A 22,166-nucleotide genomic window follows, 5' to 3' on the forward strand; every position below is an offset into this window, starting at 1 on the left:
TCTACCCAATTAAGCCCCCAAATCCTCACTCTGGGAGCCTGGGGGTGGCAGACTGATTAGCATTTCTTGCCATCATTAATGATTTAAATTCAGCTTTAGTGGGATTGACCCATCCCTGATTCACAGATTTATTTCACATCTGTAGTCATGGCAGCAGTAAATTAGATTCCCCCATCATCTCCCCTCCCTCCCCCTCTCCATGGCTGCTAAATTTTGTAGCACAAATGTGGTTAAATGGAATTAGGAGCCAGAAACCCCATTAGGGGGAAGGGAGAGGCAGAGGACAGGCACACACCACCAGCACGTGCCGAGGAGTGTTTCACAGGCTACATCGGTTCACTGGGGACTTTTTTCAGCATGTGTGCTCCCACGGAGCCCCACGAACCACAATCATCTCAAAGTCAGCAAGCATGACCACTGAGAAAATCTGAGGATTTATTAAATATTCATAAGAAGGATTCCGAAAGTCATTTACTGGGTAATTGCCAGTCAAGTGCCAGTGCTAAGCTTGAAAGGATGTGGGAGAGGAGAAAGGCAGTGGGAAAGGCTGGAGTATGCAGCAGAGGGGACGGGAGCCTGTTCACACCACGTGGACCCACCCCACAGAGGGGCCCACCAAAGTCATGGTTTCATTTGCCCTTCATTGCCTTTATTAACATAGCTAATTACGTCTGTTTCATCGGGGTTAGAAGTACCATGTGTATTTGCTCTGCATGGGCACGTTTTGCAGCTATGTCTCTTTCCAATATGGAGTTCCTTAAAGCCAACATTACTGAGCGTTTAGTAAAAGTCTGACCACCCACAGGAAACGTCCACTGATCAAATACTGTGACATTGGTGGCCTGAGCCAAAGATATGGGCTGTGTTGGAGCCTCCAAGCCAGGCTCAGTGACACCCCAGGTTCCTGCAGTTACTTGGGGTGGGAGGATGGTCATTATCACAAAGACTGAAACACAATTCCCTAAAAATTTATGGAGGTTTTTCTTTCCCCTTCTAACTATAGTTTCCAATCTATCTTTCTGGAGAGCACAGGTATATGACTGCGTCCAGCCAATGGAACAGCACAAGTGTGACAAACAGGGACAAAGAATAGGTAGATTTAGCAGCTCCTGGGCTCTGGGTAACCACGAAATGTCATAAGTATGTTTATGAGCTAGACAGCCAGTCAGTGACCAAGAAAGCCACAGAAAGATCCACCTCCAATGGCAGCCTTCTAGGGTCAGAGGAGCCCCGGTCCTGTGAGCCCCCATGCTTTCTGCCAAGCCATCCTGCGAACAGACTTTGAAATGCTCCAGTTCTCATTCCAAACAAGCACCTACTCTGGTGCAAGTCCCAGATGAACCAGGAAGCACTGAGGAGTGTCCACCTTCCCGTGCTTGGTATGAAACACAGGCTGGCCACGTGCCTGAGGAGCGTGACAAAGAGGAACCAGGAAGCACGCAACTCCAGGAAGGTAGGGAGGTGCAAAACCAAGTCAAGAGGAGGTGGAGGAAAGGGACGCAGGAAAACCGTGCAGGAGCGGAAACGGCCTTCCTGCAGGTGAGGTACACGTTACTAAGGATTCCCAAGCGTGGCAGATGAAGACAAGCAAAGCTTTCAGCCCAGAGAAGAAGTTGCCGAGCTACTTGGGAAAACACAGGTGACCGTGGCAAACCTGACCCAAAGAGCTAGGCACATGGAGCTGAGGCCAGCAGGAGCCAGCAAAGAGGTGGCCAGGTGTGGGCACTGCTGCTCCAGGAGGCCCAAAACTGGGTCCCTGTCACCAGGCACTTTGTGAAGATGTGGCTTTCCAGCTCTTATCAGAATCCCTGCCTGAAACAGCCTGGAATCTGCATTCTTAACCAGATCCCCAGAGGATGCTCAGGTACATGAACGACGAGCAACCGGAGGACCTCTTGTTAAAGATGAATTGGTTTCCAGGCTTCTGCTTCTAAAGCATGATTTTCTTATGGGATTGTTCAACCACAGTGAGTCAAAAATGGTGTTCCACCTGGCACAGCCTTTCTTGACAAACAGGACTTTGGCCAAATATGGAGGAAAAATACCCAGATCCTCGAGACCTGTGACTCCAGAGGGTGGCAGGACTGACATGGACAGGTTGCAACTGGCACAGGAAATGCTTCATGATCTATATGAGGAGACACTCCAGATGACCAGAAACACTAGTTATGGCCTCATGTGTCTCTCTATCCAGGCACAGAGCAGAATCATAAACCAAGTCAGCCAGAAATTCTAACACAGAGCATGGTATCCATGCTCACAGAAATCCTCCAGACTTAGTGCCTGGCACACAGTAAGCACCCATGAATATTTATTAAATTCTTGTGAAATTGTTGTTGAACCCTCATCTGATTCAAGGTCAGATCATGGTAATAAAAGGGTATATCCTGCTATAAAAAAAATAGTCATAGTAGGAAAGGAGCCCTATAGATAGAAATATGCACAGAGACACTGTATGTGTAGAAACGTGAGTGAGGATACGCAGAGGTGTAAGCAGAGGTCAGACGGTGTATTAGTCTGTTTTCTCACTGCTGATAAAAACATACCCAAGACTGGGTAATTTATAAAGAAAAAGAAGTTTAATGGGCTCACAGTTCCACGTGGCTGGGGCGGCCTCACAATCATGGTGGAAGGTAAAAGGCACATCTTACATGGCAGCAGGCAAGAGAGAGAACTGAGACTCAAAGGAAAGAAGCTTCCCCTTATAAAACCATCAGATCTCGTGAGACTTATTCACCACCACGAGAACAGTGTGGGGGAAACTGTCGCCATAATTCAGTTATCTCCCACCGGGTCCCTCCTATAACACATGGAGATTATGTGTGCTACAATTCAAGATGAGATTTGGGTGGTGACACAGCCAAACCATATCAGATGGAGAAGAGGATCAAAAGCTCTCAAAAATGCAAACTGGCGTTTCCTTCCGTGGACTCAGATTTTGAAAGATCACATGCAGAGGTTAAAAAGATGAGGATGTTCTCAACAATAAATATAGGAAAATGGCTGTGAACTTTAAGAATAGTGTCAGGAAAGCTGAATCAATCCTGGGATAAACATTCTTACCAAAACATAATAATAATAATGATAGTGATCATACAGGCGGCAACAAAAGACAGAGGCCCATTTAAAAAAATAATTGAGCCATAAAGATCAAGACAGGCTAGTGCTGTTTAGTGTCGTGTTGATGAACGATTCAGGGAAGAGTCAAGTTCTGCAATTGTTATTTAATTTTGACTTCACCGTTCTGAAAGAAAATTATCCTCAAACTGAAAAGAGTGCAACAAAATTAGGTAAGAAAGAGCAGGAACTAAAGATTGGTGAAAAGAAATCAAAAGAGAATGGTAACTGCTGGAGAAAATATACTCCGGAATGTGTACATAGTGAGAGAATCCTGCTTTTGGTCTTTGAGGAATTGTGGGAAGTTGGTGAAATTAGTCTGACCAATCTGAGGCAAATATGGAGAGCAAAATCACCACAAGAAACCAGCCTAAGATCAATAGAAGTCAATCACGTAATACTGGCTTTTAGGTCACTTTTTGACAAGGTTATTAGATCAGGGAACTGTGGAAACCCCACAGGGCAAAATTCTGCAAGACATTTTATTTCCAAAGGCTTCCTGATGTTCCTGGACAAGATATAGATATATTAGCTGGGTGCTACTGTAAGATGACGTCATCAGTAATAACTGATTGAACAGCACCCCGAGATGCTGTTTTATAGATCAGAGGCAACCTGGTTTCCAGCAGAGAGCCATGGGGCTCTGTCCAGTACATTTTTTATGATAGGCTTAGATGCAGATTTAGAAGGGATATTTATACTTGTAGATAACCTGAAGCTGTTGAATAATGAGGATAACATAATTAGAGTCTAAAAGATTTTGGCAGGCAGAAACATCAGACCAGAATTAGCTGGATAAAAGATATTGGTCATTGACACTAGATCCTGCTATCAGGCCCCCAGTAACAGCAGGCTGGAGAAGTGCAGAGTGATGAAGCCCTGTTTGCTGTTAGATGTTTTCTTCAACCTCAAGTTCAGTAAGTCAATAGTATAACTGATGTCACTGCCGGAAAAGTTAACATAACCAGATGCAACTGAAGGGTTATGTAAAGAGGATTTCACCCTGCTCTGCTCTGCATTGGGGAGCCATCCCTAGAATGGCACGTTCAGTTTAGGGGATACCACACTCTGAGAACTAGAATCAGCTTGATGGGGGCTCAGAAGAAGGGCTGGTGTCCTGGAGACTATGACATACAAAGACCTGCTGAAGCAAAGGAGGAGGTTAAGTCTGGAAGACACATGACTCTGAGATGTAAAAACTGACTTTAAATATTTGACAATCGGCCACACAAAACCAAGACCTGGGTCTTAGACTCCAGATTGAAGGGCTAGAATAGGACACTAATGCAATCCAAGGGAAATATTTTAAGAAAGAAAATTATTCCCTACAATCAGAACTATGCCATGGAACAGTGAGTTTTCTTGAAATTGGAGAGCTCCTTGTCTGTAGCACTGCCAGCCTCTTGCTGAAGAACTATTAGGCACTGAGATGGCAAGTGTTCAAAGTCCTCTTAATGCCACAGGCCACATACAAGTTTTGGTTTTGGTTTTGTACCCTGTCCATCTTGAATTTAGGACACTCCCATAAGCTAATGGAGCAGTTTACTTGGCTTTTTCATCATGGGCCTATTAGTCCCCACTATTAAGAATGGAATGGGCCAGACACAGTAGCTCACACCTATAATTACGGCACTTTGAGAGGCCGAGGTGGGTGGATCACCTGAAATCAGGAGTTCGAGACCAGCCTGGCCAACATGTCAAAACCCCATCTCTACTAAAAGTGCAAAACTTAGCTGGGCGTGGTGGTACACACCTGTAGTCCCAGCTACTTGAGAGGCTGAGGGGGAGAATGACTTGCAACTGGGAGGTGGAGGTTGCAGTGAGCTGAGATTGCACTACTGCACTCCAGCCTGGGCAACAGAGTAAGACTCCGTCTCAAAAAAAAAAAAAAAAAAAAAAAAAAAAAAAAAAAAAAAAAGAATGGAATGTAGAGCATGTATGTGTGCATGTCTGCGTGTGTGTGTGCACACACATGTGCACATGGGTTTAGTATTTAGGAGTAGGAAGACAAACACCAGGGGGTAAGAGGCAAAAACGAACGGGGATCATAAAGTTCCAAAGACAGAAAACAAGGATGATCAAGAACTTACAAAAGTCCTAAATGCATGTATATACACACACAGTGGCTTCCCATTGCAAATCTCAGCAGATCTATTCTAGACAGTCCCCATGTTTCCCATCCAGTCCCCATCACACACCTCTTGGCAACGAACAGACATGCTACTTAGTACAGTGACAGGCACACGCACTGTGTGTCTACATGGCCTTGGAGCCACTTGGCTCTATGGTTCCCATCGCAGGAGGGGTACCTCTAAAACCTTCCTCCCACCTTGCCTCAGCCCTTCCATCTATCCTGAGGACCCAAACTAGCCTTATGGTAACCAGAGGAGAAGGCCACAACAAGTTTACATTTTCCGACCTCTAATTTATTGCAATCCTAGAGTGATTTACCAAGGCCAAAGGGGGTGGGGTGCAGTGGGGCATCTATATGTGCTGGATGTGCCCGCCAGCCTCAGATACCCACCCCCTGCACTGTTGACCAGCCTTGGGTGCCAAGAAAGAACCTGAGACCCCAAACTCCCAGTCTGAACCCATTGGAAAATGTGAGGTTTCAATCACTAATGGCCACTCTCTTCCGCCTTTTAACAGTAAAATCTTTAAAATCAAAATCAACAACAGAGCAAGAAACCACCAAGAAGCCTGCTTTGAGAGGTAAAGTTTATGATGATTTTAAATGATCTGTAGAAGTGAGTCATCCATCGTGGAGAAGGTAAGAGGTACAGAATTAGCCTGCCTCCAGCCAAGCAGAGCATGCTGTTGGCCGTTTTAGAATGGAGAGGGTTAATGGAGGCCAATGACCAAGGCATTATTTCTGGAATTTAATGTCTAGGCACCAGGCTCAGGTAAGACACTGAGCCAGAGGGTAGAGCACTGTGGCGTTTTGAAAGGAGAGGAAACAATATTTATCCCTGCAATTAGGAGGGAAGATAATAGTGTTACCCATACTTAGTTAATACAATGACACTTACTATATCCTTACTGTATATGAGGCAGGATATAAAGTAGACAAAACCCATCTTGCCCTCTCAGAACCTAAACTCTAGTGAGCAAGATAAGATGAGAACCAAAAAAAAAGGGGGGGAAATCAGCATTTGGTGAGCACGTGCTGCAGGCCTCCAACTGCTGAAGATCAGGAAGCCTCTTATCCCAAAACACGTGCCCTCCACCCTAAGGCTTCCCAGCTACCTAGGAGGTGATTTTTTTCAGTTGATTCCCTCAGGGATTAAAAGGTCCAGACTAGTTCACCATACCATATCCTTCTGATAATTTTTCTTGTTCTTTTTTGAGTATGTTGACACTAAAGTACAGCAAAAAGAGGAAGATGGTGAGCGTCTCACATAATATATCCACAGGTCCCTGCTTTCTGCCGCATGCCCTGTGGGGAAGGGTGCCTCTGGCAGGTGGCACCCTCTCCAATCCAGTGTGTCCCAGGGCCCAGAGGGGACTGAGGGGCATGCTGGGCACACAGCCCCTGAACCCCCCCAAGGAGGAGGCTAACACAAGAAACAGAGAAGGTTTCTGAAGGGACAGGACTGAAAGTCCATCTTCCTATTCAAAAGCTTGGGATAGGGACCACATTAAAGAGCATTCAGTGGGTTGCTGGATTCCCAGAGGCCTGGGAGCAGGGCTTCATTGGGATTCCGGCACCTCCCCAGGTAGATTCAGGGTCCTATGGCATCTTGGCAGTGAGCGAATTGGAGGTTTATTACATGTTTATTAAGAGGCGGTTGGTTGGATCCTACGAGGGGGAAGAACAGGAGAATCCTTAGGGCAGCAGAATCCCAACTTGCGAGTACCACTCCACAAAACAAAAGGCTGAAGTTAACCAGACACATCCTCATTAGAACACAATTGAAGGACTAAGATCTGTTTTACTTGAACATGGAGTAGCAGGCAAGAGATCAGGTCTTACACACACACAACAGCTGCTTATACCCCCACTCCCACACCATGGCTTATCAAATGAACTCCTGTGAACTCAAGAGCATGCATCCCACCCACCCCATCACACCGCCAGAAGGGTACTGGTAAGCAGTTTTCTCCATCTTATTCCATTTCCATGGGCATTTTAGAGCTGTGATGCTCAAATTTTAATGTGTGGGACAGCTACCTGGAATCTTGTTTAAAAGCAGATTCTCATTCAGCAGATCTGAGATTTGAAATCTGACCTTTCCTTTTTCTTTAGATAGTTTCTTGCTCTGTTGCCCAGAATGGAGCTCAGTGGCATGAGGACAGCTCACAGCAGCCTCCACCTCCCAGGTTCAAGTGATCCTCCCATCTCAGCGTCCTGAGTAGCGGAGACCACAGGAGCATGCCACCATGCCTGGTTAATTTTTTTATTATTTTAGAGACCAGGTCTCACCATATTGCCCAGGCTTGTCTCAGCTTCTGGGCTCAAGCAATCCTTCCTCCTCAGCTTCCCAAAGTGCTGGGATTATAGGCGTGAGCCACCATGCTTGGCCAGCTGTCATCTTTCTAACAAGCTCCCTTATCCATGGACCACAGTTTGAGTAGCTAGATTTTAGAACACTTTATAGATTTGCGCCCACAGCAGCCACCAGCCCAACCCAGCTCTTTAGCCATCTGCCTAGGATAGTGGGGAATTACTGTGAAGCATGGAGGAGGTGAAAATAGGATTGAGTGTCACCTGTGTGCTTATCAGTCAGTGGCACTGGCATGCTCATTTCTCAGAGCTGGTCCTGGGCTAGTCACTTACTGCTTTTCTCTCCCTTTCCTCATCTATTGTTAAGGAAAAAATTATTCACTGACACTTGTTAAAGCACAATAAGTAGACTTTCTTCAGAGCCACTGTGACAAGTTTAGAGACCACAGCAATGAGATTTTGCAGGAGGGGAAAGAGCTTGGACCCTAGTCCAAATACAGCATGGGCAAGTGAGGATTTGTAGCCAAGGAGCAGGGTAGAGGTCAGTGGAGAGAAAATTACTAAGAGGAAACATCAGGGCATGGGGGATTCTGAATAAACCAACCTAATAGGATTCTTGCTGAAGATGGGTCAGGGATCAGATATTACCCAGGTGATGATGGAGGATGAAGAACCTCATTTGATATTGAATGAGATCAGATATCAAGGGTAGGGGTTCTTGTTAGCCAACTTAGCAGGTTCTTGCTAAAACTGGATTTTATAAGAAGTGTACAGATGGGCCTAGGAGAAGATTTGGAAGCCTAACTAAAGTTTGGTCAAGCAAAGAAACTATGTCACATAACGTGGAAAATACACACACGCACATACATGTATATGTATATATGTATATGCCCTCAGGTCAAATACACAAAGCTCATTTATCCCAAATTCAAGAATGATGGTTCTGTCAACAAAAATATCAAGAGGCTGGGTGCAGTGGCTCATGCCTATAATCCAAGCACTTTGGGAGGCCACAAATGGAGAATCACTTGAGGCCAGGAGTTTGAGACTAGCCTGGTCAATAATATAACAAGACCTCATCTTTACAAAAAATTTAAAAAATTAATCAGGCATGGTGGTGTGTGCCTGTAGTCCCAGCTACTCAGGAGACTGAGGTGGGAGGATCGCTTTAGCCTAGGCATTCCAGGTCACAGTGAGCCATGAGCACAACACTGCAATTCAGCCTGGGCTATGGAGAGAGACCCTGTCCCTAAATTTTTTTTTAAATAAAAAAGAAAAATGTTAGAGGAGAGGCACTTGAGTAAGGAACAATTAAGATTTGCTCTTAACCAGACCAGGGAAGACATGCTTCACCCGGGGAACGGAATGTGCTGGCGTTGACCTTCATTGGCACCTGCATTAGCCCCTCTGAGCCACCCTCAAGATGTGTCTTATTGTCCCATTGCACATATAAGGAGCTGGGATGCAAGGGGGACATGCTAGAGGTGGCCCTGGTTCCGGATGACAGGGCTGCCACTCGAACTTGGCCTGACATTCCCCCCGGCCCTTCCCATCCTCCCGTGGAGTGACTTCAGGAGAAGATCATGATCTCACTAGAAGAGAGGTAGAGGTTGACAGATGTCCCCAGACGGAAAGTTAATTAGAAATAAGGCTTTCCCTTCTCATTCAGCCCCAGTTACAGCTATGATACCGCTTATTTACACCTGACATGTTGACAGTGCCCAGCAATGTTAATAAGCTTAATTATTACGTTGAATTGAATGTTGCTGAGCACGCTTGTTGAGTATTCAGTGCTGTCAAGTTCACCTTCTTCCCATGATAAATACCCCCTTTTTCACCACATCAAATTAACTATGTATTACTCAAAAAAAAAAAAAAAAGACTACTAAAATAAGGCAAATGCAAATGATGGGGCGTTGCTGAGCTACCAGGGGCACAGCCATCCTCATCTCCATCCTGGGCAGGCACATTTGAGGCAGGCTCAGAGCATCTTACACGACAGCCTGCTCCTTGGTCTCCCAGGCCCATTTTCTACCATTCATTCATTTCTCCTCTCTAATGACACCCACACGGAGCTTCTCCAGTGCTTGCTTGAATTTCCAAGGATTCTTGCTCGGTTTTCCTGAATGGTTTTTTAAAACCTCCTTGGTAATTTCCACGGCAGACAGTTTGGGAACACACAGTGTTTTTAGAGTCAAGCGGAGCATGCCCTTGCCTTTGCCCTGTTGTGGGTACCCCAGAGGTGGTGGCATTGTGGGCACCTGTGGGAAGTGATGAAAAAGAATTGCCAGGGAATTCTGGAAGCATGGGGCCCACCACATCATGGCAAGTCTGTCAGGCACAAGCCAAGGCGGCAGAAGGAAGTTTGAAAGCAGAGGCTCCAGGCCTGTGTGGGTAAAGGCAGCCCAAGCTCAGTAAAATTCTCCATCCCAGGAGGAGCCCGAATGAATCAGAGTTTTTGCTACGGAGGCAAAACTGGGAAGAAGAACAAAAGTAATGTGTAGAGATTACAAAGAACATCCCATCTCTGTCCCCAAAGGCATAATAAGGACACAAAATCAAACAGGATGTCAGTCCAGAGTCAGTCTGGTAGGGTTCCCAGGCTCTCCAGAGGAGCCAGCTGGGAAGGGCTGGTGTCATCCAGAAGCTGAGACAATTGTCCACCATCATCTTCCAGGGGGCCCAATTATCATTCCAGAGCCACTTCCTCTGAGCTCTTCTCTCAGAATCCACACCTTCCCAGGTGTATGGAGAGACCCAAGTTGTACTGATCAATTCCACAATTCAGTTTGCACCCAGGCTCCCCAGAGGCTCGAAGCCACTCTCCTGGCCCGGAGAGCCACCAGACTGCAGCTGACCTTTGGGAACAGAGGCATTCACTGTCTCTGGAAGACATTCTCCATCCAGCTCACTGGCTTGGGGATTCATCTCTTATGCTCTGATTAGTAATTATGAATCATGCAATTGTAGAAATTGGCAAATTTTGACAAGCCTGGTGGAAGACAGATATGTTTCTTGAAATTTCCAAGTGAAAATCACACTCAGAATAAGTCTCCCTCAGAACAAAATCTAAAGTCCTTCCCATGGCCTACAAGGTCCTTTGAAAGCTGGCCCTAGCCCACCACCTGCTCACCTATTCCTCCCTGCCCCAGTCACCCCCGACTCCTCTCTGACCTCCCCTCAGGCTGTGCAACTTCATGTCTGCTCTACTGCGGGCATATCATATGGTTCCCCCTGCCATGAATCAAACACACCCCTCCCACACTAACCACAGGGCCTTCGCACCTCCTAGCCCTCTGCCGGAATACATGGGAATGCTCATCCATGGCCTTCTGCCTGCACACTCCCTTACTTCACCTGAGACTCATTCAAAGACCACTTTGTCAGACTGACCCTCACCAGCCACCAGGAACACACACTCGCTTTCTTAAGTCGGCCACTGAAGCGAACCCTCTTATTCCTATTAGTAACCCCAAGTTGAATTTTAGGTCCTGTGATTAACTTATTTAACATCTCATTGATGATGTTTGCATTTTTTTTTTGGAAGGACAAGGCTAAATACCATCAATCTATTTCTATTTTTCTTAATTTTTTATACTTTTGATTTTCTTTCCACGTGCCCTTCCTTTCGACACACCTTCCAAAATTGAAAGACACGGAGTATGCTTCTACGGAGGACTTTTGGGATGGTGTAACAGATGAGGCCATTGACAAGCTGGAAGTGGAGGACTTAGATGAAAATGTAAGTCGGATAAAAACCTGAGACCCCCCTCCCCGCTTCCTCCAAATGTTGGACCAAGGTGGCCCCAGCCCAGACAGGCTGGCTGAGGACTTGGGGTCTAAGGACCTGGGTTTTCTTTTTGCCTCATATATCCCAGACTGGGTGTTAGAGAAGACAGCAACCCAGAAACTCCAACACACACAGACGGAAAAGCCCCAAGGAAAGCCTCCTCCCTCGGTGGAGGTGGGGCAACCTGGCAAGACAGACAACGCCAGACACTAACCTCTTTACTCCAGGTAGACACAACAAATTGTGGTGTTTCTCTCCCATCTTTGCAGGCCTGTGACAACCACCACCCTGCAGAGGGACACACAATCAGCCCTGGACATTCAACAGGGTGCTCTCCCCAGCTGTTTCCAATCACCAGAGAGGAGCTGGGACGTCATCATGGTTTTGATAAGCCTTACATCCACTGGATGTTTTCTTGTCTTTAAAAGAAAAATTTTATTATGATTTTGTAAATATGCCACACGAATGTTTTGCCTGCAGGGGCAGCCTCGTGGCTCAGATTTCCTGCATCAATTTACCTGTAGGGCTTACACCCCATGCTGATTCGAGGGGAAGCATTATTGTTCATCCTGTCTTCGACTGCTAAAAAGACTTCTCACATTGTACGTACTGACTACAACCCTAAGAGTGCAATCTTGGGTCTCTGAAACCCAAAATTAAGCAGATATATTTTCCTAAATTCATAAAAGGGAAAAAAACTAGATATTTCATTTTTTAATGTTTTTAATTGAGAAATTGTCTCATCTCAGTTCATATTTAGCCCTAAATTCTATACTTGCCTCTACACAGCACTGTATTACTAAGATTTACTTTTTGAATACTAAAATACTACAATGAAGGGGGGCGGGGAAATGACAAATTTAGATTTACTGCTTTGGATTTACAAAGGCAGGAAAGTAAAATTGGGCATTTTGGAAAAATTTTTCAACTAGAGTTGAAACCTCAAGGATTTGTTTTAATTAGACACAATTACTCAGAAAGCCTCAAGGCTCCTGTCCGTTGATGTTTTGCTATATCCGGTGGCACTGCATTCTCAGGTGACAGTCATATCCTCCATGTAGATTCTGGAAGGACATGGTAGATTTGGAAGCGTTCCAGAGTTTTCCTTGGGACAGGTGGGCTGAGCAAGGGAGCTGTCATCACAAGCACCTTGCCATTTCAGGGCTTTGCTACTGAAGGATTTTAGGCAAGAATGTGACACTATCAGACTTGTTTTCAATTTTTTTTTTTTAAGTATTTTGATTCAAACAACCTAAACTACCTAGATTTTGCATTGGGAAGCTACCATGTGCACACCATTTTAAAATATTGTAGTAGTAAAAAAGACTATAAATGTTTCAAGCCTCTACTTCCTTATGTTAGTGAAATAACTGCTATTTATGTATCCTGGAAATTTTAACGCATATACACATATATATGTCTTTTAAAAACCTGCATATCCAAAAAAAAAAAAAAAATGCATATCCACAAATGGAATCATGATGTACATTCTGTTCTATAACTTACTTTTCCCTTAATAACATTTTGGAAAGCTTGGGTTTATACACATATATATATATATATATATATATATATATATATATATATATATAATTTTCAATGCAATGAATTCTATCGATATTACATACAAATGCAAATGAATCTAAAGAATAAATTCCTAGCAGTTGATGCTGGGCCCAGAGCTATCTTCATCTTTAGCTCAAAAAACATTGACAAATTCCACCCCCGGCACCTCCCGTACGTTGTACCATTTTCCTATTCCCACCTAGAGGGCTTGAGAATGCCTCCTTCATCATATCCTCAACCACCAAGGGTCATAATTCTGGCCCATCTGATAGGGTGACAATAGCATCTCACTATTGGTTCTTGCATGTCCTCCATTATGAAAGGTGCTGGGCATTTTCACAATTATTGGTCATTTGTGTCTCTCTGTGACTGGCCAGTTGGTGTTGCCTTCTCTTCTCCCATGTTGCTTATTTCTCTTTCTTTCTGATTTGTAAGGGCTTTTAATATATGAAAGACCTTAATTCTTTTTCAGGCATACATGTACATTTTTTTCCAGTTTGCATTTTGTTTTCCAAACTTCTTCTTGGTATTTTTCATGATGTGATCATTTTTTACATGCAGGTAGTCTCATGTAGCAATGCTTCCTTTTCTGCTTACTGAGTATTGTTTCATGTGTAGAGAGGTCTTTTCACTCTTCAAGAGAATTTTTATAATTCATTCATTGTTTTCTTCTAAATCCCCAAGGGATCTCTTTAAAACTATGTGGAATTTATTTGGGGGAAAGAATATGGCATAGGGGATCTAGCCAAAGCCCCCACCAATACTGAGTTCTTTCTCCACGGACAGGATCAAATTTGCATTTTTAAAGGTCACCCTGGTGGCTTTGTGGATAATAAATTGGAGGGGAGAGGCTGAGGGCAGGAAGATTAGTAATATGTAGCAGTACAGATGAATAAATGGGAAAGCCTGGCAGCTCAGGGCAGTGCCCAGAACAGCTGCTATCAGTTGGTGTAGATTTATACTCTATAGGCTGGGAAGCTGAAGAGAAGAAGGGTACATTTGCAGGGTGAAGTAGAAAGTTGTGTTTGATACACACTCAGTATTATGTTCCCATAAGATATCCAGATAAAGTTCAATTGAAAACCAAAATATACAATCTAGGTCCTGGGAGAAAGCTGTTGGCTAAAGATTTTGATTTGGAATCTGTATTAGTTTGCTAAGGCCTGTTGTTAACAACGTGCCACCTTTGAGTGGCTTGAACAACAAAATTTACTGTCTCACAGTTCTGAAGACTTGAAATATGAAATCAAGCTGTTGGCAGAGTTGGGCTCAACTGATCCACCTGCCTTGGCCTCCCAAAGTGCTGGGGTTATGGCTATGAGCTGCCATGCCCAGCCTTCATTTCTTATTTCAATGATACACTCATGCATCACAAACCTTGCTGTGAAAATTCTTTTGGTTGCAAGAACCAGATATTAACCCAGGAGAGGTCTCCAGGCATGAAAGACCTCATCACTGAGGTGCCCAATACACCTTCCACGATGATGGGGGTAGTTCCACTCTGTAGGCTGGGCAAGCAAATGGAATAAACCCCATAAGATGTCATATATATGCTGGCTTCATAGACTGGGGTGGCACAGTCTAGATAACCTCAACTAGACCCACCCAGGTGGTCAGCCATCTAGCAGGCCACAACAGATACTGTATTTTCTGGAGTACAGAACATAAAATGCAGACAGAATAGGGGTAGATGGCTGGCCTAAGCAAACAGAAAATCACTTCATCCCAAAGGAGGGATTGTCAACAATGAGGAATTTAGAAGCAGGAATGTGGGCAGCAAAGTCCTTCTCCTCGACCTGTCCAGAAGCACTGACCCGAGAAATAGAGAGAGACAGGGCTCAGGGGCTAGGAGTCAGGCAAACCGGACCTAAAGCACCCCAGCTTTCTCCCCAACCTAGAAACACCGGCTAGCTATGTCATATCCTTCTATCTGTCCCAGCTCATGTGCATCGTCGGATATGTTGGTCTTCCACTTGCCTGTAAGAGGCGAGTGAGTTAATGGTATATTCTCCACAATCACACGTTGAACAACAACAGCAATCTCAACCTGTTGGTGAGCAAAGAACAGGAAACACGACCAATCCCTGGCTGTCCTCTCCAAGAAGCCAGCTTCACTTTCCATCAAAAGGGATCCACAACAGAAACTCCAGTGAAGACCCACCGATGGGTCAGTCCTGGTCAGCAGCACAGACATGGGAGGGAATGATCAAAGTGGCCAAATAAAAAGGCAGCTTGTGGACAAGTGCTGCAGCACCCACCTGTAGTCCCAGCACTGTGGGAGGCCGAGGCAGGTGCATTACTTGAGGCCAGGAGTTCAAGACCAGCCTGGCCAACATGGTAAAATCCCATCTCTACTAAAAATACAAAACTTAGCTGGGCATAGTGGCACGAGCCTATAATCCCAGCTACTCAAGAGGTTGAGGCATAGGAATCACTTGAACCTGGGAGGTGGAGGTTGCAGTGAGCCTAGATCATGCCACTCTACTCCAGCCTGGGCGACAGAGTAAAACTCCATTTAAAAAAAAAAAAAAAAGGCAGCTTATAATGTCATTACTCTGGAAGAATCTTTAAAAGCAGAATTGCCCAATACAGTGATGCACAAGGTACTATGCTACTTTCCTGAAGACTCAGTCTTCACGTTGAATAAATCAACCACCACTGGGAGCTTGGCCATTTGCAGAATGACGAAACCTTATTATGGTCTTAAAGCATGGAAGCATTTTTACATTCCATACCCATCTCTCCATGTTTGGAGAAAGAAGATAATTGTATGTTCCCCAAAGATCTTTTGGCATACTGATGTTTTAAAAAATTCTTAAGGAAACAGAGGAGTAAGAAGAGGGTATGATGATCATGGAAATACTCTTTAAAGGAATTCTTGCTAACCACTCATTGGTTCCCGTTTTCTGTCTTCAACTTTGAAATTCAGGGTACATGTGCAGCATGTGCAGGTTGGTTACACAGGTAAACGCGTGCATGGTGGTTTGCTGCACAGATCATCCCGTCACCTAGGTATTAAGCCCAGCATCCATTAGCTTTTCTTCCTGATGCTGTCCCTCCCTCTGCCCCCTTCTTCCCATTTTTGTGTTTTTTGAATATGTTGAAGTGTCACACAGTACCTTTGGGAGTCAGAAAAATAATAATAAATCATTAATTTCTATTTTCTGAATATTTCATTCTTTGGTCCTTTTGTAGTTTTTGAACAGCTCCTATCAGGCAGTGTTTAAAGCAATAGTCAAAGAAATGGCTGATCGCAATGAACTGGAAGAGGATTTCGACATTCCCGTAACTAGGCTACTGGAAAGTGAAAACAGATGGAAACTGGTAATTATGTAAGTAACTGGTGAGGCTGAGTGGTTTGTCAGTGGATTTGGGTATTCCAGAGGTGGCAGCAGGGAGAGCAACCATGAAAAAGAGCAAAGTCAGAGCCAGGAAGGTCCCCCTCAGTCAAGGAGCAGGCACAGGCCAAGCACAGGGATAGGGTAAGATGGGCAGAATTATCCAGCTGCCAGACCAAAATCAGAGCTCAAGAGCAAGGACTCTGCAAGCATGGGAGGTGCAGGATAGGATCAAGGCAGACGGTGGCAGAGGCTGGAAATCCAGGGCAAGAAAATGTCTTGCAGGGACCATGAACTTGCACAAAAGTCTAGGAAGCAACGTTCAGACCCCTGGCATTTAAGAAGACACTGGGGAGTCAAGACCTGGGACATCTTCCCACTAAATTCCTCGGCTTCATGCTAGGTGAGCTAATGCTTTTCCATGCATCCTGAAGGAGGGAGAGCCTTGAGCTTCACTGATCTGGGGTCATGGCCAGGGCCCCTGTAAGGTTACTGTAGACCTGTATCGCTGACACCAGATCTTTCTAGCTGGCAAGGCCCCAGATCACAAAATGTTCCAGAATGCCATTTGTATACTGTATTAGTCCATTTTCACACTGCTGATAAAGACCTGAGACCGGGAAATTTACAAAAGAAAAAGATTTAATGGACTTAAATTTCCATGTGACTGAGGAGAACTCACAATCATGGCAGAAAGTGAAAGGCACATCTTACATTGTAGCAGACGAGAGAAGAGAGCTTGTGCAGGGAAACTCCCTCTTATCATAACCATCAGATTTCATGAAACTTACTCACTATTATGAGAAGAGCATAGGAAAGACCTGCCTCTATGATTCAATTATCTCCCATGGGGTAATTCAACATGTGGGAATTCAAGATGAGATTTGGGTAGAGACACAGCCAAACCATATCATCCTGTCACCGACCCCCCTCAATCTCACGTACTCACATTTCAAAACCAATCATGCCTTCCCAACAGTCCCCCAAAGTCTTAACTCATTTCCGTATTAACCCAAAAGTTCACAGTCCAAAGTCTCATCTGAGACAAGGCAGTCCCTTCTGCCTATGAACCTGTAAAATCAAAAGCAAGTTAATTATTTCCTAATTACAATGGGGATACAGCCATTGGATAAATACAGCTATTCCAACTGGCAAAAATTGACCAAAATGAAGGGGCTACAGGCCCCATGCAAGTCTAAAATCTAATAGGGCAGTCATTAAACCTTAAAGTTCCAAAATGATCTCCTTTGACTCCATGTCTCACACCCAGATCACACTAATACAAGAGTTAGGTTCCCATGTTCTTGGGCAGATCCGCCCCTGTGGCTTTGCAGGGTACAGCCTGCATCCCAGCTGCTTTCACGGGTTGGCATTGAATGCCTGAGGCTCTTTCAAATGCACAGTGCAAGCTGTCAGTGGATCTACTATTCTGGGGTCTGGAGGATGGTAGCCCTCTTCTCACAGCTCTACTAGGCGGTGCCCCACTGGGGACTCTGTGTGGGGGCTCCCACCCCACATTTCCCTTCCACATTGCCCTAGCAGAGATTCTCCATGAGGGCCCTGCCTCTACAGCAAACTTCTGCCTGGGCATCCAGGCATTCCCATACCACCTCTGAAATCTAGGCGGAGGTTCCCAAGCCCCTATTCTTGACTTCTGTGTACTCATATGCTCAACACCATGTGGAAGCTGCCAAGGCCTGGGGTTTGCACCCACGGAAGCCATGGCCCAAGCTCAATGTTGGCCCCTTTCAGCCATGGCTAGAGCAGCTAGGATGCAAGGCACCAAGTCTTTAGGCTGCACACAGCACAGGGACCCTGGGCCTGGCCATCTCTTGAATACTTTGCTGCTTAGAAAGTTCTCCTGCCAGCTATCCTAGATCATCTCCCTCAAGTTCAAAATTTCACGAATCTCTAGGGCAGGGGCAAAATGCTGACAGTCTCTTTGCTAAAACATAACAAGAGTCACCTTTGCTCCAGTTCCCAAAAAGCTCCTCATCTCCATTTAAGACCACCTCAGCCTGGACTTTTTTGTCCATATTGCTATCAACATTTTGGACAAAGCCATTCACAAGTCTCTAGGAAGTTCCAAACTTTCCCACATTTTCCTATCTTCTTCTAAGACCTCCAAACTGTTCCAACACCTACCTGTTACGTAGTTCCAAAGTCACTTCCACATTTTCAGCTGTCTAAGCAGTGCTCCACTCTACCGGTACCAATTCACTGTATTAGTCCCTTTGCACACTGCTGATAAAGACATATCCAAGGGCCGGGCGCGGTGGCTCAAGCCTGTAATCCCAGCACTTTGGGAGGCCGAGGCGGGTGGATCATGAGGTCAAGAGATCGAGACCATCCTGGTCAACATGTGAAACCCCGTCTCTACTAAAAATACAAAAAAACTAGCTGGGCGTGGTGGCGCGTGCCTGTAATCCCAGCTACTTAGGAGGCTGAGGCAGGAGAATTGCCTGAGCCCAGGAGGCGGAGGTTGCGATGAGCCGAGATCGCGCCATTGCACTCCAGCCTGGGTAACAAGAGCGAAACTCCGTCTCAAAAAAAAAAAAAAAAAAAAAAAAAAGACATATCCAAGATTGGGCAATTTACAAGAGAAAGATATTTAATGGACTTACAGTTCCACATGGCTGGGGAAGCCTCAGAATAATGGCAGAAGGTGAAAGGCACATCTCACATGGCAGCAGACAAGAAAAGAGAGCTCATACAGGGAAACTCCCCTTTATAATAACATTCAGATCTCTTGAGACTTTTCATTATCAAGAGAACAGCATGGGGAAAACTTGCCCACATGATTCAGTTACCTCCCATCAGGTCCTTCTCACCACACATGGGAATTCAAGATAAAATTTGGGAAGGGACACAGCCAAACCATATCATACACCCAACCTGTGGTGTAGACATGCTCTCAGCATGGAAGCCTGGTCTTTTCTTTATCCACTGTCAGAAACCTGGAGAGCCAGGTATGCCTTTGGGTCCCCATGGGTCTGTCACAGAGTCTCCAGCAGTGGCACCAGGTACAGGCTGTGGGGAACAAGGTGCCCTACCTAATCATGTGGGCAAGTTCAGGTGTTCACAAGAATCAGGAAGCGATTGACTGCTAGCAACTTCTACTGTGGACTCAATAGAGGCATGGGATAAGAGACCTCCAGGGCTTCTTAGGAAAGGGGAAGGCAAGACACAAAGAACTCTCAAGCTTTCAGAAGAGCAAAAACACCAGACAACACCTCCATGCGTTATTCCACTGCCTGTGTGCCCCTTCCTCCCTCTTGTCCCATTTACACCTGTATCAAAGGCTGATTATAACCTGATTGCATTCCACAGCTATTTCTTCTGCTCAACAGCTATTTCCTCTGCATCTACTATGTGCTAATCTAGGCTCTAGGGATACACTAGCGAGTACTCCAGTCTCTGGTATTGAAGAGCCAGCTGATGGGAATTCCACTCACTTGCAAAGGTGTGCAAAAAACTAAGAGAGGAACAGCCGGTCTTCCCAAAAGGGCCTTGGGTGCCTCGGCTAGATCCCATCACTGGAGTTTAACTCATGTCTGTGTTTGGTTTCCTGCTCTGAGCCTAAAAGATAGGCCCCCACTCCACCCATTCCTGGGCCCTTATTTTTTGACAGGTGCCAGTAGGCTAGGTAACCACTTCAATTCCATTAAAAGGCCTTGCATATAAAATGAATAACATTTGGTACAAATGGACCATGGACTCATTCTCAAATTTTCCTATTGCTTCTTGGGTATGAATAAGGGGACCATTGCTCTGTGCTAGGTAACATAGTGCAGCCCTTTCCAGCAAAGGATGTTTGCTTCCTGGAGTTACTCTGGGCTAAACTAGTATGCCCTCTTCAAGGAATCTGATCTAAGGACTTAAAATCTGCAATGGCAAAGGCTTTCTTTTCAGATCCAATTAAGCCTGGGAAGCTCACTCTTTCTGGCACATTCCCCTTCAAAGGGGCTCTGATCTGAGAACTAGAAAACACAGCTGCCCTGGAGAGCACCCTTATTTGGAAGGAAAACAGTCCACACCACTGCAAGAACAGGATGACTCGCTCTGTGTGTTGACATGAGAGGGAGAAAAGGGCTTGATCACGTTGAAGAGCTGTGACTTGTGTGGCTTTTATGATAAGTCCTTTTGAGCAAGGCTATTTGAAAATGTCCTATTAAATGCAAAGGGGTTTCAGGTGGTTCTGTCCAGTTCACAGGCGAGGCTGGTTTTCCAAGCTATTTCCAGGCATAGCCCTCACTGGCATATAGACAAGCCACAGAAAATCAAATCCAGCTGTGTGAGTTAACTCCTAGGGCCATACTTGCATTTGGGCCTCCCTGCCCTGTAAACTGCCCCCAAGATTATCCTTGTTGAATTTGTTTCAAAGGGTTTAGGATTTGGCCACGTGCCCAGGTTGTGGGTCAGTTAGACCACGAGGGAAGCATTGAGTGGATATCAGGAACCAACCCTTTACTCCTGGGCGTTGACTTGAAGGAAACAGAGACCATTGGCCCCATTTCTACCTGCGTAAGAGACTTGGCAGGTCCCAGTACCATCTGCACTGTGTGATGGCATGTATGCATGAACCTAGTCTTGGCTTTTAAAGATGATCCACTTTACTTTTAGGTTGAAGAGAAATTATGAAAAGTTCAAGGAAACAATCTTATGGATTAAGAGGAGACGAGAAGGTAGGCACCACACCACAATTTTCCACTCAGTGCCAGCTCTCCTGTCCGTGTCCATCACCTCTCCCATTCTGCATGTACTCTAGAGGAGACGGAAGGGCTCATTCACTCGCTTCAGTGCCTACAGGTCTAATGTAGTCCTGGCTGCCAGGGATGAAATACCGAGCATGACAGACACAGTCTAGGGCCCCAGTGAGTTTCTCTCTTGGTGGCAGGGGCAGGTGGGCGATCCAAACAGAGTGAGTCACCTCGCATTTCGGTGACATGGACTGTGGGAAGAGGACACTGTGGGACCATACAGTAAGGGATCTAACACAGATTTGGAGGAGTGGGGTACTCTAGGAAGGGAATATTAATGCAAAAATTGGGAAAGAAATAGCTCCTTTACCAAGAGACTAAAGGCATTTGTGTCCAGCTGTTAAGATTTGCAAATCATGGAGGTTGCCAGCTTCATGGATCTAATCATGGAAGAATTCAATGAAGGGACTAAGTTGCCTTCACTTAAAAATTCATAACTACAATATGCAATATCTTCCAGGTGACTGGACCCAACCTGAAAATGACAGCAATATTCATGGGAGACATAGCTAACCAATCACAGTACTTTTTCTTGCTGAGCCCTGTCTCGTCTCGATTCCCTCTCAAGAGAGTACTCTTACCCCCAGTACCAATTCATGCCCCTGACCTAACTCTTACGGAATAGCAGCTGCGGGCCCTGCCTGCCTCTCCTGAACCTTGTGTCAGCATTAACCCATCCCCACTCCAGCCTCCAACTACACAGCGCTTACTCTGGGACTCCTCCATCACATGCTAGAGATTTATCTTCCACTGGAAGTCTTCTCAGCATCAAAGCCTGGTTAAGTTCCCTCGCATGAGTTCTCATGGCAGGCTGTGTTGGCCTCAATGATGGGACACACAGCACTCTCCTAACTGACCTCTTCCTTAGGTAGTGAGCTGGGACTCCTCACTCCCACCAAGAGCGTGTTGGCTGATACCACAGCTGGAAGCCCCTCACCATGGCTCCAGCCACTCGGCTCCCGCTGTTGTATTAAACACTTATCAAAAGGCACTAGGCTTATTTTACCAGTTGTCCTTGCTAGTTCCAAAATTCAATTGTTATAAAAATGGACAAAATGAATATAAAAAGAAACTCGTTGCTATGAAACAAAAACTAAGTTGCAAGCTTTAAAACACACACACACACACACACACACATATATATATATATA

The 22,166-nt window shown here is 45.3% G+C and overlaps 1 protein-coding gene across 1 annotated transcript in view; it reads left to right on the top strand.

The window, feature by feature from the left end:
- ERICH6B (glutamate rich 6B) overlaps nt 1-22,166 on the top strand; it is a 57,609-nt gene that overhangs the window by 10,227 nt on the left and 25,216 nt on the right. The window contains exons 4-8 of the mRNA XM_074387350.1: nt 5,767-5,834; nt 6,466-6,502; nt 11,215-11,303; nt 16,113-16,249; nt 20,879-20,940. Coding sequence (XP_074243451.1) covers nt 5,767-5,834; nt 6,466-6,502; nt 11,215-11,303; nt 16,113-16,249; nt 20,879-20,940 — 393 coding nt within the window. The remainder of the gene's footprint in view (nt 1-5,766; nt 5,835-6,465; nt 6,503-11,214; nt 11,304-16,112; nt 16,250-20,878; nt 20,941-22,166) is intronic.

Source organism: Saimiri boliviensis, chromosome 16 (assembly GCF_048565385.1).
Source record: "Saimiri boliviensis isolate mSaiBol1 chromosome 16, mSaiBol1.pri, whole genome shotgun sequence".
NCBI classification, from domain to species: domain Eukaryota; kingdom Metazoa; phylum Chordata; class Mammalia; order Primates; family Cebidae; genus Saimiri; species Saimiri boliviensis.